The 27080-nt window shown below is 36.9% G+C and overlaps 1 protein-coding gene across 1 annotated transcript in view; it reads right to left on the bottom strand.

The window, feature by feature from the left end:
* LOC136713884 (copine-4) overlaps positions 1-26453 on the bottom strand; it is an 88250-nt gene extending 61797 nt beyond the window's left edge. The window contains exons 1-2 of the mRNA XM_066691117.1: positions 26243-26453; positions 13086-13275 (exon numbers count right to left, since the gene is read on the bottom strand). Coding sequence (XP_066547214.1) covers positions 13086-13256 — 171 coding nt within the window. The 5' untranslated portion in view covers positions 13257-13275; positions 26243-26453. The remainder of the gene's footprint in view (positions 1-13085; positions 13276-26242) is intronic.
* Between the last annotated feature and the right edge of the window lie 627 nt (positions 26454-27080).

Below are 27080 nucleotides of genomic sequence, written 5' to 3'. Positions count from 1 at the left end.
CAAGGCATTCAAGACTATAAACAGGAGACACTTCTTCACACGGAGAGTTGTTACAATCTGGAACAAACTCCCCAGCGATGTGGTTGAAGCTGAACATTTGGGAACATTTAAAAATAGACTGGATAGGATCCTTGGATCACTTAGTTCTTAATGGACACCAAACGAGCATGACAGGTCGAATGGCCTCCTCTCGATTGTAATTTCTCTTATGTTCTTATGTTCTAATAGGTAAAATTCTTCTGTTTTGAGTAATATTTGTTAAATTTAAAAAAATAAGAAATATTTAGTTTCAGACAAAAAGGTCTATGTGCATTTATCGACTAACTTTTTCTGCAATTAGTTTACCTTAGATATCTACATGTGATGTACCATTGAGACTGTCGATACCATATTATTGATAAAATCTGTGACATGGATCTGAGATACACCTTACTGTATGTATTTCACATAAAAAACAGATAGTTTGGGTTGTGACAAATGACAATAAATCAATATAATTCAATTACCTCTTCCACTTTAAACAATACACATGTTTCCATTTCTCCCATATGTTACACGCTCAAAGCTAATTCAAAAAATAAATGTGCAAAATATGTACTTTTGTTTGTCAAATCAAAGGATGTCGTAGCAAGAAATGGCATAGGTGCCAGGGGCCCCTAATGGTTTCAACATTGCAAGTGATTACCATGGCAACAGGGATCTACTTCTGGTTCAGGCATCATTTTAAATGAATTTGACTTCTCCACAAGTGAAATGTTCAACTCTGATCTGTTTTCTGTCTTTTTGTTTTCGAAATATTCTAAAGTTTACAGTGACGAGATTTCAGTTGAAAGTTGGGATCAAAAGAGGAACCCCTAGAGACAGAACACAGGTGTCTATGTAGGGTTAAGGTGGCTCATTTTGTGCATCATCTCATTTCAAGGGGAATCAAGGCAGTGATGGGAGCAGAGCTACGGGAAGAAATGAATCACTGGAAAATAACTATCCGTTCACACAACAAGGAAACTTTGCAATTTAATAGTTTTCAAACACAAACTGGATATACGTTATGCATGCTTGTAAGCTTGTGCTAAACTATGATACAAAATTAAGTGTTAGAGGGGAGATTGAGTCATTAGGCAAGATATGTTGCCCATCTACATTTACGAACATTTGGGGACATCAGGGAGGTACTTTTATTTTCATTTTAGTTGCATTAACTAAACAAAGCAAATCAAACAGGCCATATGTTAGGCAGAACCTTGTAACAAAATACAGGACACATTAAACTAAATGTGCTGGAAAACAGCTCTACTTTATCATTGCAGAAACAATTTTAAATTACAATTATTTTGGTTAATAAAAACTCTTATCTCTACTTGTTTGACATAAAAAGAAATGTGTGCATACTGTTCAGTACTACATTAATTTTATTTCTAACCTCAGTCATAATCCGTCGTTTTTACCCTTCAGCGTCATTTTTGTTGTAAAACTCACTGAGTGGATTTGCATAAACAATGTGGAATAACATATCTCTGTTTCTGAGAGGGAAATGTGCATACAGGAAAATTACACACTTACAACACGGAATACTGCACTAATTACATAGTGTATTGTAATCAAGAACAATAATTATGGTTTTTGGCAGAAGAGTCCTGTCTTCAGCTTTAAGTATATGTTACCAGTTAATGCCTGACAAAATATACAGCAATTTGGATTAAGATCACGTGGTATAAAACTGCCAGGAGGTTTGGAGAATTAAAAAAAAAAAAACAGGAAAGTGCTCCTGTGCTTCTCTGTGAGGATATATTTGGCAAAAAGTTGCTGGTTCCATGTTATTTTCAAACCCATTTTATATCTGCCCTTCTGTTTCTTGCTTTAGGTAATTGTTTCTGTTGAAGTGGTTTCTACAATGGTGAGCCGCTGTGCACGGGATTAGGAGTGTTAGTCGGAAAGCAGGATCGTGCTGTGGCTCTGTGGCGTTACAGATGATACGCTGGCTTCTCGGAGGATTGCTGAATTCACTGCCAGGATTCAGAATTCAGAAGGGAGTTTATACCTTGGTGACTAATGTTATTCATTTCACTCTCCAGCAAAGAGGTACATGCAATGCTTTGCTCTTTAGGGGCAATATGCTTTATAGCTGGATCTTCACACCATCAGTGGATAGATAGGTCACTGGTGAACAGAGGGATTCTGCATCTCAGCTGACTTCCAGATCAAAATACTTAATTGAAATAGAGAGACAGCAGAGCAGTGAACCTCAACATATCTGACTCTGGCCAGCATTTGTCAAGGAGTTCTCTGAAACTGTTCAAAGTAGTGGAATGACTCATGTTGGAACACATTGCTTATATTCTTATAAGTCACTATGAAAAGACAAAGCTGTAAATAAGGAGACAGACAGATAGACAGATAGATAGATAGATAGATAGATAGATAGATAGATAGATAGATAGATCGATTTCTTTGTAAGGTAGTTTCAGTAGGTTTGTTCTAAGGGTTTCCACTTTTCATCAGCCTGCCCCCTTTAAAAAACAGTATTAAATTACATAAAGTTGCAGTGCTTTATGTTGTAGCATCACAGGTTATCTGAGTGCCCAATTACATACAGGGAATTCCCTAATACAAAAAATGTACTCTTAATACAGGTATCCCAACGCAGTCGCTGCTGGATCCCGTTCCACCTGGAGATCTCAATTACTTCATGAATTTAGTTGTATTATCAGTTAGAAATATATAACATTGTTTTAAGGTATTTTAAGATTCTTTTGATTCAAGGTATGCTACCTGTATGACAATTGGCAGCCTATAGATAAGTATTAAATCCATCTAGTGGTGTCTTACTCCAGCCAGAAGAAGAATGAGCATAATCTGTTTAGACCCAGAGTGTTAGAGGTGCTATTAGGAACCATCTCCACAGTGGCACTGCACAAGGAGGTCACTTCATGGGGAACAGCCCCAGGGCCAGTCCCTGCTATAATCATCCAAAGATCAAACACCTTGCGTTCATACCAAATTATTACATTATAAACACAGACCACTTTTTAAATGAAGTGTAAGAGTATACAATGAGAACTCAAGAAAGGAAGAGCAGTTTCTCATCCTCACAATTTCACAAATCCCATGTGCCCAAGCACCTGAAACGGGTCTTAGTGTTTTATGCTCAGTCCTTTTTCTGTGCTGGGATAAGCTTCAGGATTTCAATGTCCCAACCGATCCTCCCCCTGTGATCTAGGCACGCCCGAGACTCTACATATCATTCTGTCATCGCTGTGGAAAAAAAAGTACAACAACACAGTTTTAGTTTTACAATTATTGAGCTATATATTTTGGTAAATGTGACAGATCTGGAGTTTAATGGTTTGAAAGTCATAGTCATTCTCTCCTGTGAATTGGCAGAGGAATGAGCAATGAGCCTCTTTGCAAGAACTTCTGTATTTAATTGGAGTGGAAATAGCTATCCTGTGGTTCATCAAATGTTAATGAATTTCTTATACAAAACTCACATCTCTTTATTATATATTCAAAGCTGGCTTAAATCTATTCAAATACCAGCGTCCTGAAATGCTTCAGCAAACCCAAGACTGAGTTGACACTTGTAGTATAACAGCTTGGCTATAATTCTTTAATTCCCCAAATAATAATTTACCTTGAATCACACAAAACCGTTTACACTTATTAGATACAAACATCAGTGAAATATCAGTATTTTTTTCACTGCAACTGTAAGTGGATTTATAAAGCACCTGCACAAAGACATTCATAGACATCCATATTCATAAGGATACAGTTGAACTAGGGAGATCTGATTCTGCCTGGCACATTGGGCTGGACATGCAAGAAGAAAGCAACTTTAGGACTTTATCCATACCCTCTTTATTACTAATAGCAGCTTCACTTTGATTTTCATTCTTTATTCCCTCTTTGACTGCATCCCCACTGTGTGAGTCTCTCTCTATTAAGAACACAAATTCACCCAATGTTTTCTCTCTGTGGTATGTTTTTCCCGACATCTAGTTTAATTTGCTTCCTTGGCATGTTGGTGATCCGTGGACATCCTGGACACTTTAATTGATGTGACCAGAGGAAATATTTTGGTGACATAAAAATACAAGGCAAATTCAGAGATAAAGAATAAGAGCCAATGCTTCAATCCCATTGTCAGATAAGAGTAGGTCATCATTCAATATAAAAATTATATAAAAACTATTGCTATTCCACCAATCATCATCTGTGTATAAGTTAGCTGTGCTTCTAAAGACCAAAACAAACCAGAAACATACCATTCAACTAGTCACCTTTATTCTATGTGTCTCCCCAAGGTCCTTTGCAAAGGACACTATGCTGTTTCCAGATCTATCCCAAATCTCCTTCCACGTAGACTTAGCCATTATATCAATTGAGACAAGATTTACAAAGCTTATGTTGCCATTTTCAAAAACGGCAATCTGGAGAGTTAAAGACCCTGAAAGCATAATACAGAACACAAATACACCTTAATGGGAAACGCAAACATCTCAATGCTTACTAGAGTCTTCTTACACAGTTTTATCACATCATTAGTGCGGACGAATTGTATACAATTGTATAATTCTAAAATTCTCTAGCTTTTTGCTTGCCCTTATCAATATACATATTGTACATTGATGCACAACACTGACATTGCGTGCCCCTTTTATGTCGCCACTGGTAATAATGACAGACTGAGTTATATAAGACCGGAAATAAGATATCCTTCTGTCTAATTACTTTATGCTTTGTGAAAGACAGGCTGAGATATGGGGATTATTGAATGACTTGCAGATTTCTGCTTTTTCATCAGCATCAACCAACCAAAGAATTGTGCTTTGTTGTGAGTCTATACAATTGAGTGTAGAGATTTCACCTGGTTCAACACATTTGGACAGTGGTCTTGGTGAGTGAAAACTAGACACATCGGAGTGCTATTGACCTCAGTGTTGGATAACTGTGACGTGCCACTGAGAAACTGTAATTCATCTAATTTAACAAATTAGATGAGCAGTTTTTACAGCAACACACATTTACTGACACATTCATGCACATAGGTACACAAAAGTGGCAAAAACATATTCTGAAGACTCAGGACCCTCCAGGAGATGCATGGCTCCCTCTGTTTCAGTGCCAGATAAGTTGATTTGATGGCTTCTCACTCCCACACTCCCCACAGATGAATGTAACTGATTCTACAGATCACGGCTTGAGTCATCCTTAGCCCCGGAAAGTAGAGTAGAAAAAGAAATCAGAAGACAGCAAGCTGTGGAGGGGTGATCTGAGCGTGAAGCAAAACCAAGGGCTGGTGACAAGCAGTTTTCAAATTCAATGTAATCATAAAAGATATGTTATATTATAGCTTGAAAAGACGGGATTGGCAGTGGCTAAGAGGAAACGCATACTTCAGTAAGTATCAAGTCACGGTTAACATGTTTCTTGAAATGGCCTCTGCTGAGCTGTGACACCATTACTGAAAATAACACGTACAGCTCCGAATCTTCCATCCCACTGAGTCTCCCCTATTTAGTGGAGCCAAGGGCCATGTCTTAGAGTGATAGGATGAGTATAGGCCTATGTTAGGACTACAACAAACATGGCAAAAACAATGTACAGCCCATAGAAATAAGTGATGGTAATGATCAAATTAGTGAGTCATCATATGCAGTAGGCAAATTGCATGTCTATCCATACCAATTTAACATGCTTGTCCAGGATGTTAGGATGGTGGAAAATTACACCATTAAAAAGGATTGGGTTGCCTCATGTATCCAATTTAGGGAGAGTGATATGTTGTTGCCTGTGTCCTTCTTGTTCTCAGGTCTATAAGTTGTGAAATGACATGCAGGCATTTCAATGTGAATTTACATTTAGTGAGGATGTTTTTTCTTCACTTCAAAAACATGTCTTCAAGGATACTCACTCCATAACACTTACAAAAATGTAATTATGCAAATTCTAATGATCTCCATGGGCTGTGCCAACAATCTTCCACATTAGAAATGAGTGTCATACCCACTGAGCCATTATACCACTCAGGGGCACTTGGGAAGTATTTTGTGATTTAGCGCTTCACACCTACCTTGAACCACAATAATGATGAAGTGAATTTACTTCCAAATCCAAGTGTGCCAAGTTAGGAAACATGGTTTCATAACACATGTAGGTCTACTTCCATGCCTACATGGACAGTAGTGCTTACAAAACCATCTCAGTGCCAGAATTGCACCCAAGGTGAAAATTAAACACATAAACCAGTATACAAGTCCAATCAATTCCCACAATGGCCACCAGGTTTCAATCATATTTAGTATTTGTTTTTCTGTATAACGTATTCTCTCTACTCTCTGCCTACAAATATTTCATTATTTTAATGTTCTTGTTTCTTCCTTTTAATATAGCTAAATATACCCACATAAAAGGATCGAAGTTGGTTAAGAACGGAAGTCACTAGTTATTAAAGATCTTGGAAACATGAAGCGGAAAATATTCTCCCTACTATGAGCCTTCTCCTTGAATTGTGTACTGTCCATCCCTTTGGGCTCTGCTAAACCCTCTGAGCTGCAGTTTGCTGTATCAGAATCAAAGCCGAAAGCCAGCAGTTGCTCCAATACAGCGAAGTAATGGTCTTAGTCATACATTTCCACACTGAGTGTAATTGCAGCTGAAATATAAGGGTTAATGACCTGGGGCTAATCATAATCAAGGCTTTTCAAATACAAGCAATTCTTCAGTGCAGGGCAAGTGACCTATCAAAGCAGCTCTTAGATTTTGGTATTAAAAGAGTCAATAAAATCTAGAGTCTGGCAACTTTCTATTAAAACATTGTGTCCTGTCCCTTCTGCTTATTCATTACTTCTTGTACGATCCAGCAAAATACATTGAACTATAATTTGAACATGTATTGTCTCCTTTAAATCATCAAAAAAAGCAACAACCTTCTGCCCTGAGATACATAAAATATAACCCTTGTCGATTTTGGCTACTAGCCTATACATAACAATACCAGTGTTTTATTGATCCTGTGCAATGAACATTAATTAAATACACACATATACACATATATTGTGGTAAAACCCCAGCAGTTCCTTATGCGAAATCCGAATCAAGATGCGTGATACGATAATGGATTTAATGAGAATATCTGTTTTTATTTTGTTGAGGTTTTGTGTTACTGGAAGTATTGTCTTATCAATTCTGCAGTCGCTTCACTGTCAACTTTTAGAGATAACATCCACTTGTTTCTAACTGCTACACACAGAACAACTGAAGCAGAAGACAAAGTTGGCCCAGCTTATCAAAGATGAACAAAAAGACTTGCTCTCTGAAATATATCTTAAAGATAGCTTGCTGTCTGACCCTTACTCTATAGTATGCTAAATATCTCGGCTTTTGTTTTCTCTTTCTTTCTCAGCTACATCCTATTCAGTCCAACAGTGCTCTGGTGCAGAGAAAACAAAAATGTATCGTAAAATCTAAAGAAAAATTATCAAGTAACCTAACAAAGAAGGCACTAGTATGAGAATGTACAGTTTTTGCTTTTTTTTAAATTGTATAATGTAAAAGGAAAGTGTAACGCACCATTCTAAATGTAATATAAAATTGAAACTAATTGAACCTATTTTTGTTAGCTACCGATTTCGATTAAGCAGATTTATAGCACTATTGACAATGACCACAAATGTGAGTTACTCAGAAATTCAGGGTGCGTAATGTTTCTGAGTGTGAGCTCAGTCTCAGAGGCATGTTTGCCCGGGAGCCTCATGTTCAAGTCCCCTGCTTCAATCAAATAATGTCCTAGGAAACCAAACTGAGATCTTGCGTATTTAACTATGCCACCACAGATTACAAGCTGATCCATCTGTGTCATTCAGTACAGAGAACAAAAAGATTAGCGGATATACATTGCTGTATCAGTGTCAGCAGAATAGCAAAGTACCTCCAATAAGCAATCATAATGTTTTCCCTAGAAGTTTGTGCTTGCTCGACTATATTAGTAATGTGGCAGATGTAATTTAAACCACATGCTTCAGGTAACTCACCCTTAAGTGTCAGTGGCATTCTTGCTCAATGATTCCAAAACCTGGATAAGATCATATCATTTTACCAGAATGGCTTCTGCAATTGTGTGTGACATTGCGTAATGCCTTCACTGATAGTGATTTAATAATAAAGACAAAAAGCTCTTTAATCTTTTTTTTTTATGTAAACCCCAAAGATTATTTTACTCAGGTGAAGGTTTGAGCACAGGGGGAAAGAACAGAATAGAAAAATAGAATTCTGAGAAGTTAATTTGTCAGTTTTAAAACCCTACCATTTAAAATCTTCCAGACAAACATGATTAATTTGAAAAATGCAGTAGCTTTCGTTTCTATTTTTTCTATTTTTGTACTTGATTCTCTGCTTAATCCCAACCGACTAGATCATGTGTTTCATGTGTTTAGTAAGTTTGAAATTAAACATAACTTTTTCTTTATAAACTTACCTTTTCCTTACAAATTCAGAGAGTATGCACTTCTTCCAAACCCACTCACTGTATCTGGGTTTGTTCCCAGGATAGTGGGCTGCTCAGTATTAAAGTAATAAATCAAGATGGAGATTGGAAAACCCGAGAGGGCTGCTCAACAGCACATTATATGTGAATGAAACTCTTTCCTTCTCTTGCTAATTGCTATTAATGCAAGACAATGCACAGTACAAGACACAGAATCTGCTGACTCTAATAACAGAGGACAATAACAACATATATATTTATGTTATATAAGTTAACCAGCCTGGTTGGCTTTTCTACACTACAGATTATTGGCAATGCTTTCTTGCAGTACCATATGAATATTATATGCATATCATATTTTGAGAAATCTGTTTCAGTGCTATACTGATTAAGTAAAAGTTAAACCATTTAGGGATGTAATATCTTGTTAAGTCTACTGAGGTATGCAATCCATTCAGATATTTTTGTGAGAAAGTAAAAACCTGAAACTGTTGCAATAATGTTAAATTGGTGACCATTGAGAGCATTGATAACTCAATGTTTTGCTATCAATCAAATATTTAATTTGTATTATTATAATCTTATACGAGAGATGAGATTTCTTCCATGCTCTGAGCAAAATGAAATGTTTTGTTCATTTTAGGGCTTTAACGGCTTTTGTCATTGTAAAGCAGTTGATCCTTATTACATGCATTATGGTGTTTTCAACTCACACTAATGAGCATCTCCAGATATGAAAATGGTTTAACCTCCAGGTACTTGTATACATGTACAATTAAGACAAGGAACAATATGGTAAGACATATATATGAGACCTTCTAACACTAGCACAATCTGAGAGATGTGAAAATGACAGCTCATTAGACACATTCTACGAAGCCTGTCTCTTCACACTGATATTTGCTTTAGAGGAACTCTGCCTTCTGGAAACAAATGCTACACTGAATGTATTAACCTTTGTGAAAGCAGAGACAAGACGATCTCATGGAGAACTTCTTCAGAACATGCAGAACTCCATCAAAAAGATCTTTCTTCAAATAACCCCAAACCCATATACATATTGTGCCTTTATCTGTGCCTGTTTAGCCAAAGATTTGTAAGATCTGTTTTATTATATTCTCTAAGAGCAAAATTGTGAAGACTAAATGCCCCATTTCTTCCTGGTCTGGGAACCTGCCACTGAATACTGAAGAATAAAACTAAATACACTGTTTGGATCTATTTTTAACCATAGCTTAAACAGTAGCTAATTTGATTTCCTTGGAATAAACACAAATAAACCGACCTTAAAATAGTTTAATTGTAACAACACAGAAAGAATATAAGTCGAATTTAGAAATTAAACTGAACAAATCTTTAATGGGAATTACACACATAAGCCATATATAGCTATATATAAGAAGGCTTCAGGCTGGGCCATCCACACAAGAACAGACCATTGATATACATTTGATAAAGTATTTTGTAGATGCACGATACATCTCTCACTGAAGACCGATACACAACAATGTGCTCCCAACAGAGCTTAAAGTATTCATATCCATATGTATGTAGCATGGGCTCTCAGATGCCTCTCAGATTCAACCCACCCTCTGGGGCACACCTGCAAAAGAGGAGTCCCCTGCCATGGGATGTTTAAACTCTCTTCAAAGTCTAGGGGAGTGATGTCACTATACCAATACACAATGTACACAATGAGTCCTGCTGAATCTGCATGGCTTCTCTCAAGTAAGGAAGGTTATTCAGCATCTCCAAGTTAGAAATAGTGTGTTTTTATGTCAACACAGTTGTGTGATTCAGTTTTTTCTTCAGGCCATGGAGTTATTTACTTAAAATTGTGGAGATGTAACCCACTGAAGACTGAGAATAACAGGATTTAATCTCCGATGGGAATCTTCTGGCAAGAATCTACATTGCAGCAGTGCACAGCTGTTGTATACATACAATTATCATAAATTACACAATTCAGTTTGACACTAAACCCCTCACTAAAATCTCCTAAAATGAAGGAATATTCCCATGTAACTGGTGCAAAATTGTATGCTATTGACCCATTTATATTTCTGAGCAAGATCCAAATCATTTGAGCATTGAACTACACTGAGCACAATAACCTACCAAATACCAAGGAGAAATTCCCATGTATGCATAAAAAGAGATTTAATAATTTAGGTGACGGTATCTTCAAATGCGTTCCTAAATTCTTGATGCAAAATGTATAATAACCAATGGATTGTAGGATAGCTAACCAGAAAGTTATTTGTTTAATATAAATAATCACAAGAATTAGAGTCGTAATGGGGCAATAACTGTAGCATTTAATTTCATTTATTTTTCTGTATGTTTATGTGAGAAGAACAGTTTTGTAGTTTTGTTTTGTATTGTCTTAATTTTTAGGTTCTACTAACAAATTAATGGTTGACTCAAATAAGGCATTATTTATCATTCACAAATGGTATCTCATGGAGCATTCTCTTCAAGTTCTGGAATCTGTTACCACTCTCAAAGACAAATATTCTGTTATACAACTTGCTGGTCTTCTTAAAATGACAGGGAACTGTTGTGGTTAATTAGCATTTTAATACATTTATTTTTTAATCCCTATATCAGTTGGACACATCTTATTTTTTGTTTTTAATCTGTACATCTTTCCTTAAAATCCTCCTTAACAACAACACAAAAAGCTGATATTACAATTAAGCACTTTTGCTAACAAAAAAGGTGAAAAACATTAAATTATGGGCTGCTACTGGTTTTTGCTAACCTTTTCATAATGACACAAACCTACCACAGTATTTAAAATTGTTATTTTCTCCTATAAAAGGGATTGTTTTACAGAATCTCCATTGCCAGGAACCAGACTGAAATCAGTAATTAATATTTCACAAGTATACAAGTCCTCAAGAGAGATTGTAGTGTAAAAGCTGCATCAGCTGAATGGAAAGGGAAGTCAAAAATTCTTATTTATTTATTTTATAAATTGCATTTTCATTGGACAAGAAGAAGTCATGGGCCCACAAAAATAGGTCAGCAGGCAGCCACAACACTCTAATATGAATTGATAATGAGGATTGCATAAATTTTCAATAAAAGCCTACAGCCAACAATATATTTGTACTGCAGAGGCACTTTGTGTCATAAGTAACATAAGGTGCTTTTGGTACGACACCAGCAACACAGTAGAAAGCTTTGAAAACAAATCCCACACTTTGTCCACTGGAAATATATACACCGATCAGCCATAACCACCTGCCTAATATTGTGTAGGTCCCCCTTTTGCCGCCAAAACAGCCCTGACCCGTCGAGGCATGGACTCCACTAGACCTCTGAAGGTGTGCTGTGGTATCTGGCACCAAGACATTAGCAGCAAATCCTTTAAGTCCTGTAAGTTACAAGGTGGGGCCTCCATGGATCGGACTTGTTTGTCCAGCACATCCCACAGATGCTCGATTGGATTGAGATCTGGGGAATTTGGAAGCCAAGTCAACACCTTGAACTCGTGATTCATCAGACCAGGCCACCTTCTTCCATTGCTCCGTGGTCCAGTTCTGATGCTCACGTGCCCATTGTAGGTGCTTTCGGCAGTGGACAGGAGTCAGCATGGGCACCCTGACTGGTCTGCGGCTACGCAGCCCCATACGTAACAAACTGCGCTGCACTGTGTGTTCTGACACCTTTCTATCAGAACCAGCATTAACTTTTTCAGCAGTTTGAGCTACAGTAGCTCTTCTGTTGGATCGGACCACACGGGCCAGCCTTCGCTCCCCACGTGCATCAATGAACCTTGGCCGCCCATGACCCTGTCGCCGGTTCACAGCTTTTCCTTCCTTGGACCACTTTTGATAGGGACTGACCACTGCAGACCGGGAACACCCCACAAGAGCTGCAGTTTTGGAGATGCTTGACCCAGTTGTCTAGCCATCACAATTTGGCCCTTGTCAAAGTCACTCAGATCCTTACGCTTGCCCATTTTTCCTGCTTCTAACACATCAATTTTAAGGACAAAATGTTCACTTGCTGCCTAATATATCCCACCCACTGACAGGTGCCATGATAACGAGATTATCAGTGTTATTCACTTCACCTGTCAGTGGTCATAATGTTATGGCTGATCAGTGTATATATATATATATATATATTGATCTACTTATATTTTTAGATGAGTTTCAAGCAGAATACCAGTTCATATTTGAAATATGATTATCAATAACTTCAAGACAGAAAAAAATAATCAAAACACTTATCTTCTCCTCATAGCTTGATTTGTTTAATCAGCAGAAAATGACCTAAAATGAGTTATGTTTCATTCATTAAAAAGGTGTGGTTGTTGTTGTTGTTTTTTGGGGGGCACTTCAAACCATTTTTAAAGTCCAGTTTTATGTATATTTTTCCACCTTCCCTTTTATATGACGTAAGTAAAGTCTTTAACACCTGTGATCACATCAAACGTTCACATTAAGGAGTTATACATTTTGCCCTGAACGCAATCGCCAGCTAACAGGTGTGGATGCCACCATTTAACTGTAGAAACTGGCTTTCAATCTGAAGGTTAACAGTAGGATTAAATCCAAAACAATATCTAGTAAGCATGTACACTTACCTCCAGCCATTGGCCGTGGGACTGCATTTTAAGGATGACGCAGGGGTCTGGTTTGGAAAGTGCATCTCGGTCAGATATCCCTTTGCAGGCAACCCGCAACTCGACTTTGGCCAGGCAAGGGCTGTTAAAGAGTCCAAGTGTGTTTGCTGCTGACTCATAGATGTTGCTCATTTTCTTTGCAATATGGGTGCTGGAGATCACAAAGACAAACAAAGGAAGAAAGAAGGAAAGAAAGAATCAGATCAGAAATAGAAGGTCACAGAGACATTTATTGGATGGACTATGATGGTGGTCATGGTGGGGACAGCTCCTGAGAGGTTAACAACCACAGCTAACTGGTATTGTAGGCATTTCTCACTTTGTTTTTTGATTTACTTATCACACTGCTGGGTGCTGTGGACTTGAGATCTTGGATCGAAGTGGCTCAGCAATCATTGTGTTGTGATTGGCTTAACAGTGGGTGACATTTATTGGAAAGGTCAAGCGAAGCCCTGAGCTCAGACTGTGATCCCCCTGTGAAGGTCTAGTTATGGGGGGCCTCCTGAGGTGTATAGGATGTCAGACAGGGCCAGAGCTGAATGCCTAAGAAAGTGGGACATACCTTAATAGTCCACACATCTATAAATGGTTTTGTAAAGAGAGTTTCTATTTTATGTTTCAAGTAGCTGTTTAGCTCCTGGGTGTCTGCCGTATAAAATACGCTGACAAAGAGGCATGTACCTTAAATTAATATCTGGCTGATTGGACACAAATACATTCAGAACATATTCTTCAGCTAATCGCTATTTTTTGCATCCATGTCTCAGTTTTTGAAAATGTTTCATAAATATTAAAGGTCTAAGGACCAGTACCATTTGTGTTTTTCACCTTGTGATGCGGGACAGTGCCCTGTCTAGATGCCAAATATATTATACTGTATTTGCACTATTGTTGCAACAAAATTGCATAACCCATTTATGAATTTAAGCTTCGTGTATCGCTCTGGAGAGGCCAGCTGCAGTAGTTCTGTATAGCTGATTTTCAGAAAAACATTTTCATCCAAGGCCATAGAGAGAACAGAAGACAAAGGAGAAGTGTGTGATAGAGTTTGGTATACCTCATTGACATCATGCAGTTACCCAGCAACCAAAGGGAGTCATCTTGTATATGATAGTATGTTCTTTAGAAAAACTTTACATGTGTCTTGCGGACTGACCATCTACGGAGCACTTCGTGGTAGCTGAATAAACTATTTTGGTATTATGTCAGTTAAATTGGGCCCTCCTTGTCCGCCTATTTATTGAGGCAGTACATTACTCCCTATCACCTTGGTTTAATTTTACACCTTTATATGAGTTATATGACAGTCTAATAAATATGTCCATTAAAAAAACATTCAGAATAAATCTCGTTAGTCTGGAATTTCAGTAAAAATGCACAAAATGTGAAACTCTCAGGCCAGAATAAACGTGATCGGAAACGCACAAAGAGGTGCATATCGGACATTATAAGTGTTTCATCAAGGTTGAGAGAATGTTCTTTGCTGTGAAAGTTCTGCATCATAATTGGATTCAGTCAAATAGTGTGAACACTTCTGATATTTTGTCCATGTTACAAACTTGTATTAATCTTATTCTGAACTTCACAGTCTACATCAAGAACCTGTTTGAGGTGAGCAAATATTCCATCTCCCTGTGCAGTATGCACAAATAAAAGTAAAAAGTCAACTAAACAGCCAGTCACTACACCAATGGTTCCCAACCCTGGTCCTGGGAACTCACTGTCCTGCTGTTTTTTGATCCAACTGCACTCTTTCATTAATTGAATCCTTAATTGAATTATAATTATAATCATTCAACTTTTAAAATGGATTAACTTACAAAATGTTAGAGAATACAGGTGCCTTATACACTTTAATATTTAACCTGACATCTCTAACAGTTTAAAATTATTAATAAGCTCTGACTAGGGAAATTATTAGTTCAATGAGGAAATTGAGATCTCACTTGGAACAAAATCTAGCTTGGAACCACTGTACTACATAGTCAAAAAACATAGGCTTCATAAGGCTTTTTTTTTGTCCAGTTCCCAGTGATAGGCACAACTCCAAACTATATTACTGTACAAACATTTGACAAATTCTGGTATATTGGCCATGGACCAATATTGTTTACCAAACTGAAACATCTGAAAATGCATCATCATGCCTTCAATGCAAAGACATTGTTTGCTCATCAGTGTTGACCTGTGGATCACATGTTCACAACTGCCTAGGTGATCCAAGAGAGAGGATGAAACAGAAAAAACAGCCTGAGTGCCACTGTCTTTTTAATTGACTCAACCACGGATGGTATTTCAGAGAGCACAATTAATTATAAAGCAGTTTGGATGAACGTGATGCAACACTAATGGACTGGACATCACATGAGATCCATGAGATTTTTTCTTATCATAAGTACAACATGCAAACAGCAACACCACTCCGTCACTCTGAGAAAATTCAATATGTTTAAATTGAGATTTTCATTTTTCAAGTTCATAGGAATGTTTGACTTTTGATCAATTTGTTCAAGTACTTGTCTTATTCACCAAAAAAAAAGAAATAAATACAAAAAAAAAGGTTGCACAATGAGCAGTATGTTCAACGATATTGTAAGCAGTGTATTGATAAATGATATAGGTCTGTGAATAGGGAACTACTCAGTCAAAAAATAATTCATGTGAAAATCATCCCCATCTATCACACCTACACAGCTTCTCTCACTGTTTGGTCTGGAATGAACATATATTCAAGTCTAGGACCTGTATAAAAATGACATAAACACACAACAAATACAGCAGCAGTGTGGACTCCTGAGCAGAGGGTTGTGGGTTCAATCGCAGGCAAGGGACACTGCTGTTGTACCAAGTTTGCTCCAGTTAAAATCCACCTGTATAAGTGGATAATTATATATAATTAAAAAATGATATAGTGTAAGTTTTCCTTGATAAGACTGCCTGCTATGAAATATAATGACAATTCTGGATATAGTGAGAACTAGTCAAATGGAAATATGACAGTCAAATGAATCATGTATTTACAATACATATTTTCAAATGTGGGTTGCTAATAATGTAATTCAATGATGCTTAAAAATAGATAATTTACTGGTAGAAAGAAAAACAAAACATACAAGAATATGAAATATGAAACTGTGATCAAAAGTGTAAGACAGGCACAGCCACAGTGATCAAGCAATTGTACAATATTATTTAAGCATCATAGCTCGGGTGTTATCCACTATACTACAATACCTGCATACTAAAAGTGCTTGCCTTTCTTTTGTTATACCCAAGTGCCTGTTAACTGATATTAAAAACCTGCGATCAGATGTGTCCCTTCAGTATTACCATGCTGTTTAGTTCTAAGTAGATTCTAACCTTGTGAATGTGTTTCTTACAACCAATCAATCTAACTCCCATAGAAAGGCATTTCATGTGTGATGAATTGTACTTGTTTTGTTTTATGCAGAGTATTGAGACTCAATTCTCTTTTCACTTGTCAGTGCACCTTGATATCATGCAAACAAGCAAAGAAAGATTCCCACTATCTAAATACTTCTAGGTCTACTAAACATTCTGTTTCCCTCTGTCCAAAGACACACACCATCTCAAAACCGTCGGGTGTTAATCCTGTTCATCTCTCCACAGTGAGCTCTGTTATGTAAATCCCTCAAGAGTGCTGGTGTAAATTTCTCAATCCCAGCTCAACCCGCCAAGACCAAATGGCTTGTTAGTATAAGCATCTGACTCGCTAGTCAGGTGGGACACTGGTCTTCAGCCCTCACTGTTCTTTCTCTGTACGTGCCTTGATGCCTTGAAACCAAGTTATAAGTTGGTACTGGGGGGGAAGAAAAACAAGGGGCTAGGGGGTGGACTGACAGATGCACTACAATTAAAAAAATATACATAGAGAAAGGTCACATCCTCCCACCCTCTGTATCAATCCTCAGCATTGTATCTAAGAATGTTTTCATATTACTCATTGTTATTTTCCTTGTCGTGAGCTGCCAGTTTTATTTAACTTGATGAAGGCTTCTCCTCAACTAAGTAATTATAATTCATAACACAATGCATCCCCCCCCCTTTCTCTCGCTCCCTTTCTCACTCTCTCTCTCTGCGTAATTCAGCAGGTTTTACCAGAATGAATACCCTAAGAAAAAACTAAAATCCTCTGTAAAGTGCTATAAGACCTTAGTGGATATACGTTTTGTAGAGGAGAGGGGTGTCATATATTAGTGTGCCTGTCACTTGCTTAATGGAGCCCTACCTCTGTTAGCTTTACAGGCAGAATGTTCGTCTTGGGACATGGCAATCTGCTCTCTGCCTTTCATATAGATTTAAGGATACCGAGGCCTAGACCAAATTGAGACTTTGACCCAACCCTGCAAATTGTAGCCATTCAAGTTCTTAAGTACCAGTAACAGGCTGTGGCCTTTGACAATAAATTAATACATTAAGTATGTAATTTGCAATGCTGGGATAGGTTCAAGTTTTGATTTGGTCTAGGCCTAAGGACCAGCCCTGGGGCCCTTTAAAATATCATAAAATATGTGAATTCATTGCCCCAGGTATCCAGTGCCCATGGGATTATGTGTCATGTGCTATAAATCCTTCTGTTCTATTGTCAAAAACTAAAACATTTTGCAACTAATGCAGTCTTTAGCTTTTTTCCTTCCAAACTCAAAATACAAATCCCATGCCATGTTTGGAAAGCTATACACAGGCCACGCCTTTAATTTAGAATGAATTAAAAGTAGTGGAGGAGCTATCTATAAACAACAGCTGCATACGCTTAGTAGATCTGTAAATGTGAACAAAGTTGTGAAGCAAATATAATGACACAATGTATTTTAGTAAGTTTATCAGGTACTAAGTTACTAAGTAAACAGGTACAGGTGTACACATATTAATGACACCCACTCTGTGTATGCTGTAACCAGCTAATTCCACTGGTGCACTGTGCCTTTTAGTGTTTTCGATAGACCTTTGTGGCTGTCTTTTTAATTTTACAGGCCTTCTTTACAGCGAATCCAATAAGTATTTGTCCACTGGTGTTTGAAGATCTATGAAAGTGCTATGAATTTGTTTATACGGTTCACAGGAGAGGGCTAAGAAAGACCAAGGCTATTTTCAAAACAAAACCTGGGAAAACTTGTGATGGACACTTAAATACCATTTTCTGAATACATTACTTGGCAGGTAATTATCTGTAATAAACTGGAATGACTAATAAATGAGTCTTCAGCCCCATTAAACACTTCCCATATTGTGCCATGGAAAGGTGCTGACCTGAATCTGTGTGTCATTCTGTGAGTCTTTAATTATTAATTCCTTTGTGTATGGGCAAAGCTGGGAGGCTTTGATTATTTTTAGATTAAGGAAAGAGCAAAGACATGGCAGCTTTAAGATGAAGCAATTTTGTCTAACTGCTTTTTGCCGTAGCAAAGTCATATGGAGAAAATTACAAATATACTTATGCAATATAACAATCACCTCAGGTATTGTTTCCGAGATCAATATCCTTTCATTAGGCACTTTTGAATGTCTGGAACATGAATTATATTTGTATCTTTTAGTGTTGTGAACACCTCATGCAAAAAGTGTTTATTTTATAAATGCAACAGCAAGGAGTCTGTTTATCGATCTCATTTGTCTACTTAAGTGTTTTTGGCTCAGCAAATTACATCTCCGATTGGACCTTTTCAAGGTATTTGCAGACTGAAGGCTTAAAATATATAGGTCACTTTACTTTGCTGTAGGTGTTAAGCTGAATTTCTGACATCTAACTCAAGAAAACAACAGAATTGGTATTCAACAAGATTTAATTCACAGTCTGGTAAAAGTACCATAAGAAGTTCACTAAAAAGTGGAATAGAATACAGATGAAAACTTATGTAATTACCCAGTATGTTTACTTAATAGCAGTAACCTTTACAATGTGTGATGAATGAAGAAACATTTAGAGATCCTTTAAGAATAACAGGTCAAGACCACTTATGCAGAGAAGTTCTGAACTTGCTAATCTACTTCATTTATGATGCATATAAATACAGTCTTTTTTCTACCACAGGCCGTGAACAAGGGTAGCTAAGGATAGTGCTGTGAAAAAAAATAGCTCAGAGAAAAACACTGAAAGGGATAATGAATTCTAACACTTGTCTACCAGGCTACAATTGACTCATGCCGCTTTCATAAACTGCATTCAGAATCAGAACAAAGTCTCTCCTCGCACTTTTCATCAGTAGAAAAATGTACTTCCAGTACAAAGAGTATTTCAGTGGCTTACAAGTAATTATTATACAATTTATACCTATGCCATTTGGCTTCAAAATTCTATCCCACTTTCTTTTTCTGTAAGATATTCTATGAGTATTTATGCTTCTTGAAATTCAAATCTTTGATATTTTAACAATGGGTTACTGGATACACAGTTCTGATTGAAATGCAGGTGACACTGATTCAATCTGTTTCTGTTACTTTCTAATTAAATGTCAAAAGGGGCAAGGAAAGAAGCTGGATTTATGTAACAATCCAGCTTTATTTGTATTATTAAAGGTGTAACCGTTATTTGCAACCAAAATCCTTGGGATATCATGAATAACCAGCAGAAGCTTTTGACATCTGGCAGAGATATCATGCTTCTATTACATGAAAATTAATCAAGGAGCTCAGCATCCGCTTGGTTAGAAGGTAAACATGCATTCTGTGTTGTTGAGGACAAGCAAAGGAAAACAGGATTGTATTTTAATGAGATCATCTAACCACATTGACCCTTTCTGGGGAGTGCCGGCTGGTGGAAATTACTCAGGCAGCAGCATTCAAGTGTTCAGATCAACAGTCCGGTGAAACAAGGTGCCAATCTTTTACAATTAAAAAGTAGAATTGGTAAAGCAAGAACAACTGGTATTTAACAGTCAGTAAACCTTAGGACATATTTTGGTTAACTATAATTGCATAATTATACATTAAAAAAATGAATAGATATTTGTGTCGTTGTTATTTCTGTCTGTTGTTTAAAAATGAAAAGTCTGCTACGTCTTACTGATGACTAACATGATTTTGCACAAGTTCCGGTCTAAAGTGACCCAGGTTTTTAAGTTCACGCTGGACTAAGGTAAATCTGAGTTTAGAAATCCATTTTTTGTGGGTCAAACTGAGGAATTCACACATCAGAGAAGGACCGAAGGCTGGTAAACACGGTAAGCATCTCGACAACTAGCCCAGAGGTGACAAACTGTGGTCAGATTTTCATTCACACTTGTGTTCTCAATCAGCTTAATTGACATAATGTCAGTTGACTCAAAGTGACATATTCAGTGCTGTGGCAAAGGGTGCCATTTTATAATGAGTATTCTTTGCTTGGTCTTTCTTCTCTTTTTTTTTTTAGTATGCCTTTCCCTGGTGTTGCTCTAAGCCTTATAAGCCGAATATCAACTGCAAAGTCACAGAAACAGCTGTAACTGAAGCTTTGGAGCTGTGGCGGCAAAACAAAGGATTACAAAATGGACTGCCAGTGACTTCATGGAGAAGGTGAATAAGAGTGGAGGGTTTCAGGAAAGGAAAATTGTTTATTTGTATATGTTAAAACACAGTCACAGGCCCTACTAATGCTGTTCAACATTGCCGTGCCTCCCATTCCCATGACAATTCAAATGTATCTACTGAGCTGCTTCCTGTATTTGTTACACCATCACGCAGACTGTCTTTAGAACATATTCTTGACCAATCGGTCTTTTCCTGGCTTTACTCAAGCATCAGATTAGGCTGAAGTAGTCGTCATTTCTTCACCTGAACCTGCTCCCCCCAGACCCAAACTAGCAAAATACTCAATGCCAACATAGAAGCAGCGTCTCAAATATGTGATATATAAATATTAGCATTAGCTTGGAAATGACTGTAGTTTTTTATTCCTGTGTAACAATTCCTTTGCACTTGGGAGGCAGACACATCGTTGACAGATGACTCTAGAGACACAGTTCACTACACACTGATATGCCTGTCATGGAAAACACAGTCTGCTACAGAGAAAATCAGAAATCAGTATGGAGCATGTACTGCCGGAGTGGCAGGCAAACACACACAAGGGCCTTAGTGCACATGTCTTCACCACAGCAATCCTTTGGAGCTGTGAAATTAATTGGAACAAAATTGATATTACTAAAATTGCAAATTAGTTGATATCCTCATATCTTTTGAGGTATGCACCTTGCTTGTCTATAATGTAGCCACACCTAAGCAAGGTACACAAACAATATTTTCAAGAGGCTAAGCAACTTATCTTGGCTGATGAATGTATTCTATACCTAATGGTTTGTAGGGGATAATAACAGATTCAATCACTTGCTCAGTCCATGAATTCAAATTGATAACATTACCATTTTGATATACAGAATTGTGCAGGTTTCTCTTCATGCTAGGAATAAAGAAGAGCTAACATTTTGAGATTTATGTGTTGCTTTTCTTTTTTTTATTGAGTGACAAAGACACTGTTCAAGGTTGAAATATCTGCTATATTTCATACTAAAATTACACTGTGACTGCAACAAGACTTTTCTGGTGCATTTGCTTGAACAAACATATGTGTCTGCTTTAAAACACGTATTATCCTTTGTGATTACGCCAGTTCTCTGCTAGAGTTTTTTTCTACTTGAACTGATTGGATCTAAAGCTGATTTTTGCTTTGCAACAAGCACTTTCTAGAACTGATTAATATATATGTTTGTAATATATAAGAAAACTAATTCAACAAAAGTTGCCATTTATTGTTTGGAAAGCCATATTACAGTCTGTGTAGCTTGTGCAGGTCAGCACTCCCTGCTCGGGATTGACCAGGTCTTCCATCACAGAGAGATTATATCACCGTAACGAGCTCAGGTATACAACGATCCCCGTTACATCACCACCAGTTAACCAATGAAAACCCAAAGTGGGCACAGACACAGAGCCACCACAGAAACTGAGGGAAGGATAGGCAGGGGTGTGCAGATTGAAGGCTAGTTAACTGCTCTAATGATGGCCACAGGTTCCTATGGATCAGAAAGCTGCTGCTGAGCTCCAGCTGCCTGTGACTCATTTTAAGCCGCAGTTTAAACCAAGACCCCCTGGAGAAGGTCTCTCCCTTGGGTAGAATAATCCTGCTTCAAGTTAGAAGGAAAATACCAATCCCTCCAACATTAGCCATTTGGTGTGATGGCTCCCACTGTTACATGTATAATCATGTTTTGTAAGACGACAGTAATTATTAAGACACAAAGTAGAGGGTGATTAAAAGGAGCTATGATTTGGGCATTTCAGCAGGCTGGGATTTGAATGTGATCATGCCACTATGGTGACAGGACAAGGGAGGTTTGAAAATCTGAAAATGCCATGCAGTGAACAATATTGCTAAAGTAAGTGTTTCAGCTCTTAACTGATTTTTGTTGTTGTTGATGTGCTTATGATTTTGGTGGCCAATGGAATTTCCACATGGGGCCACAAGTTCTCTAACCATGAGTGTTTCATGATATACTTTGATTTAATTAATTATTTGAAGGTTTACAATATCAAGCATATGAAAATACCCCTGTGGCAGTACTGTGGCTGTTTGATTTCATGTCTATGTTTCTGTCTGTATATCTTTCTTTTTAGTAAGCCTGACATTGCCTGACATTTGAAATGTCTGAAGAAAAGCTGGCGGGAGAGCTGCATATTGATTTGGGATTTTTTTTTCTTCTTTCTTTTGGATTTTAATAAACTGGAAAGAACAGTGCAAAATGAAAATGATACATACAGAACGTCCTACACTTCTGGGCAGGGTTTTGAATAACATTTCTAGTTTAATTAATCAGAAATTCAACATGCAGCACTCTGTCAGGAGTACACTGAAGAAAAGATGTCCGCAGGAACTGGGGGTGTGAAATCTAAGTTACAGTCTTGCATTCCACTAATTATTCTCTTTAAATACTGAGTTCATACAAGAAAGTAGATGTTATAAAACCAGTGGGGAACAGTGCAAAACTGGAGTAGAAATCCACCAGCAAGGTTATATTGAAATAAAAAATGGATTATGCAATTATTTAATTATAGTTACAGCACAATTGTAAAAGAAAAAAAAAAACAATTCTAAACTAACCTTTCTTGCTAAAGTGTTTAGTCCAGGGTATTACTTGATTACACTTTTATTTGCTGGCATTCCATGCTGAACAACAGAGTTGAGGTCAATTATAATTAACCAAGATGGGTGCTTTCTGATTACAATTATCTGCTATTAGAAATAGCTGTGTCTGTAAATGAAAACGGTAATATTCTGCTTTCCGTAGCTTTCTAAGTTAGATATGTATTGAAAATGAATATCTGAACTTGCACTTCCACAAGGATATTTGCAGGCAAATCAAGTTTGCCCCCAGAGTTAAGAGTTATTAGGTTTATTTAGTATCTCTCATTACTCAGTGTTTAGCAGATTCTAAAGCAAAATCTGTTCCCTTTTCCATGTAAATTGCAAATAAAAATTACATTTTAAACATAAAAAGGCAATGAACAGGTTCTCATCTTGCAGAATGGAGATGTACAGTGCATTGCTCTTTAATGCTGAGAAAAGTCTGTAAACAATTGTTTTGACTACTCCCATCACTGGAACATACAATGTATAAAACATTATGTAGGCTATGAGTTAGGGTTCTTTCTTTCTATTGTTCATTGTGTACTGGTTTACCTGACAATCAACAGTCCTCTAACCATCTATCTATGCTCTATTAATTGTTAGTGTTTCATTTGAGTTGGACCCAACTACAATAGCTTTCTCTTACATTTCAGTAAGAAGCCATTTCATTTCACACCACATGAAAAGACACTAAACAATGAACAACAAACAAAAACTGAAGGGAAAAAAACTCATCCTATGTCTCCAGTCCACATCTACAACTGAAACTTAATCACTGTAAGTGGTCCAACTCCATTACCAGGAAGGAAGCAAAACACATTGGAAACCTTAATGGCTTTTTCATAACAGACATTTCTATGAAGTATACACAATATCAATTAATAATGATTATAGAAGTAGCTATCGTATGTATTAAAATAGTCACTTTTTCCTGCCTATGTACAGTATTTTGCTCATATTACACTGGACCAATGGGAATGTCACAATGACTAAATTTAGGAATGCATGAATAAATAGATATGTAAATATACATACATTAGTATTAGTAAAAGTAACTTTAAAAGCCTTAAAGAAATGACTAAGTATGCAAAAGGTGATTTATTTTCATTATTTACAAGGTCTTATAGTTTTGCTAGTGTTAGCAATTTGTCATGCGACTAAGCTGAGATCAAAATATTTTTAAACCATTCCATTATAATCCACTCCCATCTCTTTGAAGGGCTCATTTTATAGCAGTTAGACATGAATACATATTACAAACATTAGTGGGTGTGCCTTCCTCTGATGTGCATTTATTATTCTTGTGCTTGTTATTCTTGTACATGACACTAATACAATTAACTATAATTTTATGATTATCATCATCATCATAATAATAATAATAATAATAATAATAATAATAATAATAATAACAATTATTATTATTACTATTATCATTATAATAAACGTTGATGTGTATGCAGAATTTGTCATATATTTTTTAGTGTCGTGTGCTTGCCCCCTATGGGTCACATCTTGAACGGCCAAATACTTTTCCAGAAGATACATTTTTCCCCAAAAGACCAGTGTAAAGGACCAACGGGTCACAGTATGTGAAAGTATCAGCCAACTGCAATGGAGAGAGAGGGACAAAATCCCACATATCAGATATATTTAATTACATTTCAGAATGAAGCATTTTACTGTACGCCAACACTGTCACCAAAGGACACTTCATTAAAACACTGAATTCAACTGCCTTCCTGCTTGTTTCTGGGAAAATCAAAGACCACTCATCTGCTACACTAAAATCTGTCTCAGGTGTGGTAAGATGTAACAACATTGTATACAGGGAATATTATGTTTGACAGGTGAAATAAGTAGTTTTCATCAAATAAATGTAGATTCCATTTCTCCTGTATAACAGACATTTAGGTGTAGTGTACATTACAATGGGCTAATGACAACCTTTAAAACTGTTGATACAAATTGTATGTTAATAATACTGACACCTCTTAAGTAGCTTTTGTCCAGTTTCTGTAGTATACGGTGTCTCTCTCAATATCCAGTGCTGTGTTTTTATCCTAGTAATTGTCCAACACATCAATGTGGTGTCCATAATCCACACTCAGTAATGTGCAAAAGTGGAACACATGGGTTGTTTAAACACATTTATAATTTTTAAGTCTGTATATAGACCTTATGTAACTGAATATATATAATACACACACACACACACACACACACATATATATATATATATATATATATCATTTTCCAATGGACAATAGAATAAACTATATCATATTCAAGGAAATATCAGGTCTGCATATTAAAAATGGCATGCAAGAGATTTATTCATATCCGTGCCTTTGCATGTTTGATGTTAGATGACATTCGTTTAAATTAAGTTAAAGTCATATTTTATCATTTTTACGTGAAAAGTCCGCTAAATCGACTGTTATTATCATATATAACGTTTAATCTTAGTTAATAATCCAGTATTAATGTAATGAGCACCTTTTAACCGAACTAACCATTTAAAAAAAACAAAATGTGAACTAAATCAAAGGATAACTGACTGTAACATTAGACACGATTTGCAACTACATTATTATCTTATTATTCTTAAATCCAACTTCATTTGGACGTGAATGCGATTCTCAAACAGTTTTCAACGAGCAAATACTGGGATAAAAACAAGCACAAACTTAATTGACTCATAGCCTTCACATAAATAAAAATGCATGCATGAATGACAAAATTAAATGAATCAAATGATGCTGGTTATTAAAAATAATATCATCATGTGAACGCTTCTGCACTGTTATAAAACAAGGACGATAAATAAATCATGCCATGCAACTAGAAAAAAAAAAAGAAAGGGTAATATAAAACTTAATATGGTACTTTTACAGATTGTGCTACCAAAAGTACATCCTAAATGCATAATTTGACTACTGTCTCTCCACAAATCAGTGTGCAATAATAAGCAATGGATGTACAGTAAGTAACTCACCCTCTGTGATCATAAAAAAATATTCCCAAGCAGTGCCCCCAGTAACTTCCTTATAGATTTATAGATGGAGACTGGCGTGAGCCTGGGTTTGAAAGGCGATTGCTCCTTTCAAAAGGACTAACTCCATCCTCAGTCCATGGTGGTTATATGAAGATTAAGAACCAGCCCCCTTGCAGGTAGATAGTTTGTCTTGCACTCCGCTCAGCAGCTCCTCTACTCAATGAAAGGATGGTTAAGAGACCAGAGGCAGATTCTTCCACTGCCTGACTTTTGAAGAGACTGTACATTTGCTCTTTTTTTAACAACAGTGCCCTCTGTAGGTAAAGAGTGCGTGAAGATGCACATTAATATCTCCACACTCAAAACCAAAAGACAGTGGTTGTATTTTTGAAGTGCATCACTTGCTGTGCTGCTTTGAGATAATCTCTTGACTCATCTTGTTTGGTCACTGCATCGCACGTTGACATCTATCAGGGTTCTTTTTTGAGCTTCTATGGCAAGGGAACTAAATTCAGTGTAATAACATTTATTTTTATAAGTGTGTTTGCTTTTTAATGCATGCTTTAAGGAAAGGCTACGCTGAGTGTAGGTTCAAAATGACCTTCCATATTAGGACTGTCACAATGCATTACATTCATATTTTGTTTAGGCAAACTACATGTTGATGATCAAATAGTGAAATGCTACTTACCTCTCGAGATACTCTCCCTCTCCTGTCCTCATAAGCGTTTGTGTTCTAGGATATGACCTCTAGGCTGTCTCAAACTTCCCACATTTAAACAACTACCCTTTTCTCCCCCCTTCCCCCTTGCACATCGGGGAATAGAAGAGACACAGT

Source organism: Amia ocellicauda, chromosome 18 (assembly GCF_036373705.1).
Source record: "Amia ocellicauda isolate fAmiCal2 chromosome 18, fAmiCal2.hap1, whole genome shotgun sequence".
NCBI classification, from domain to species: Eukaryota; Metazoa; Chordata; class Actinopteri; order Amiiformes; family Amiidae; genus Amia; species Amia ocellicauda.
This window is presented reverse-complemented; position numbering and strand designations above follow the sequence as displayed.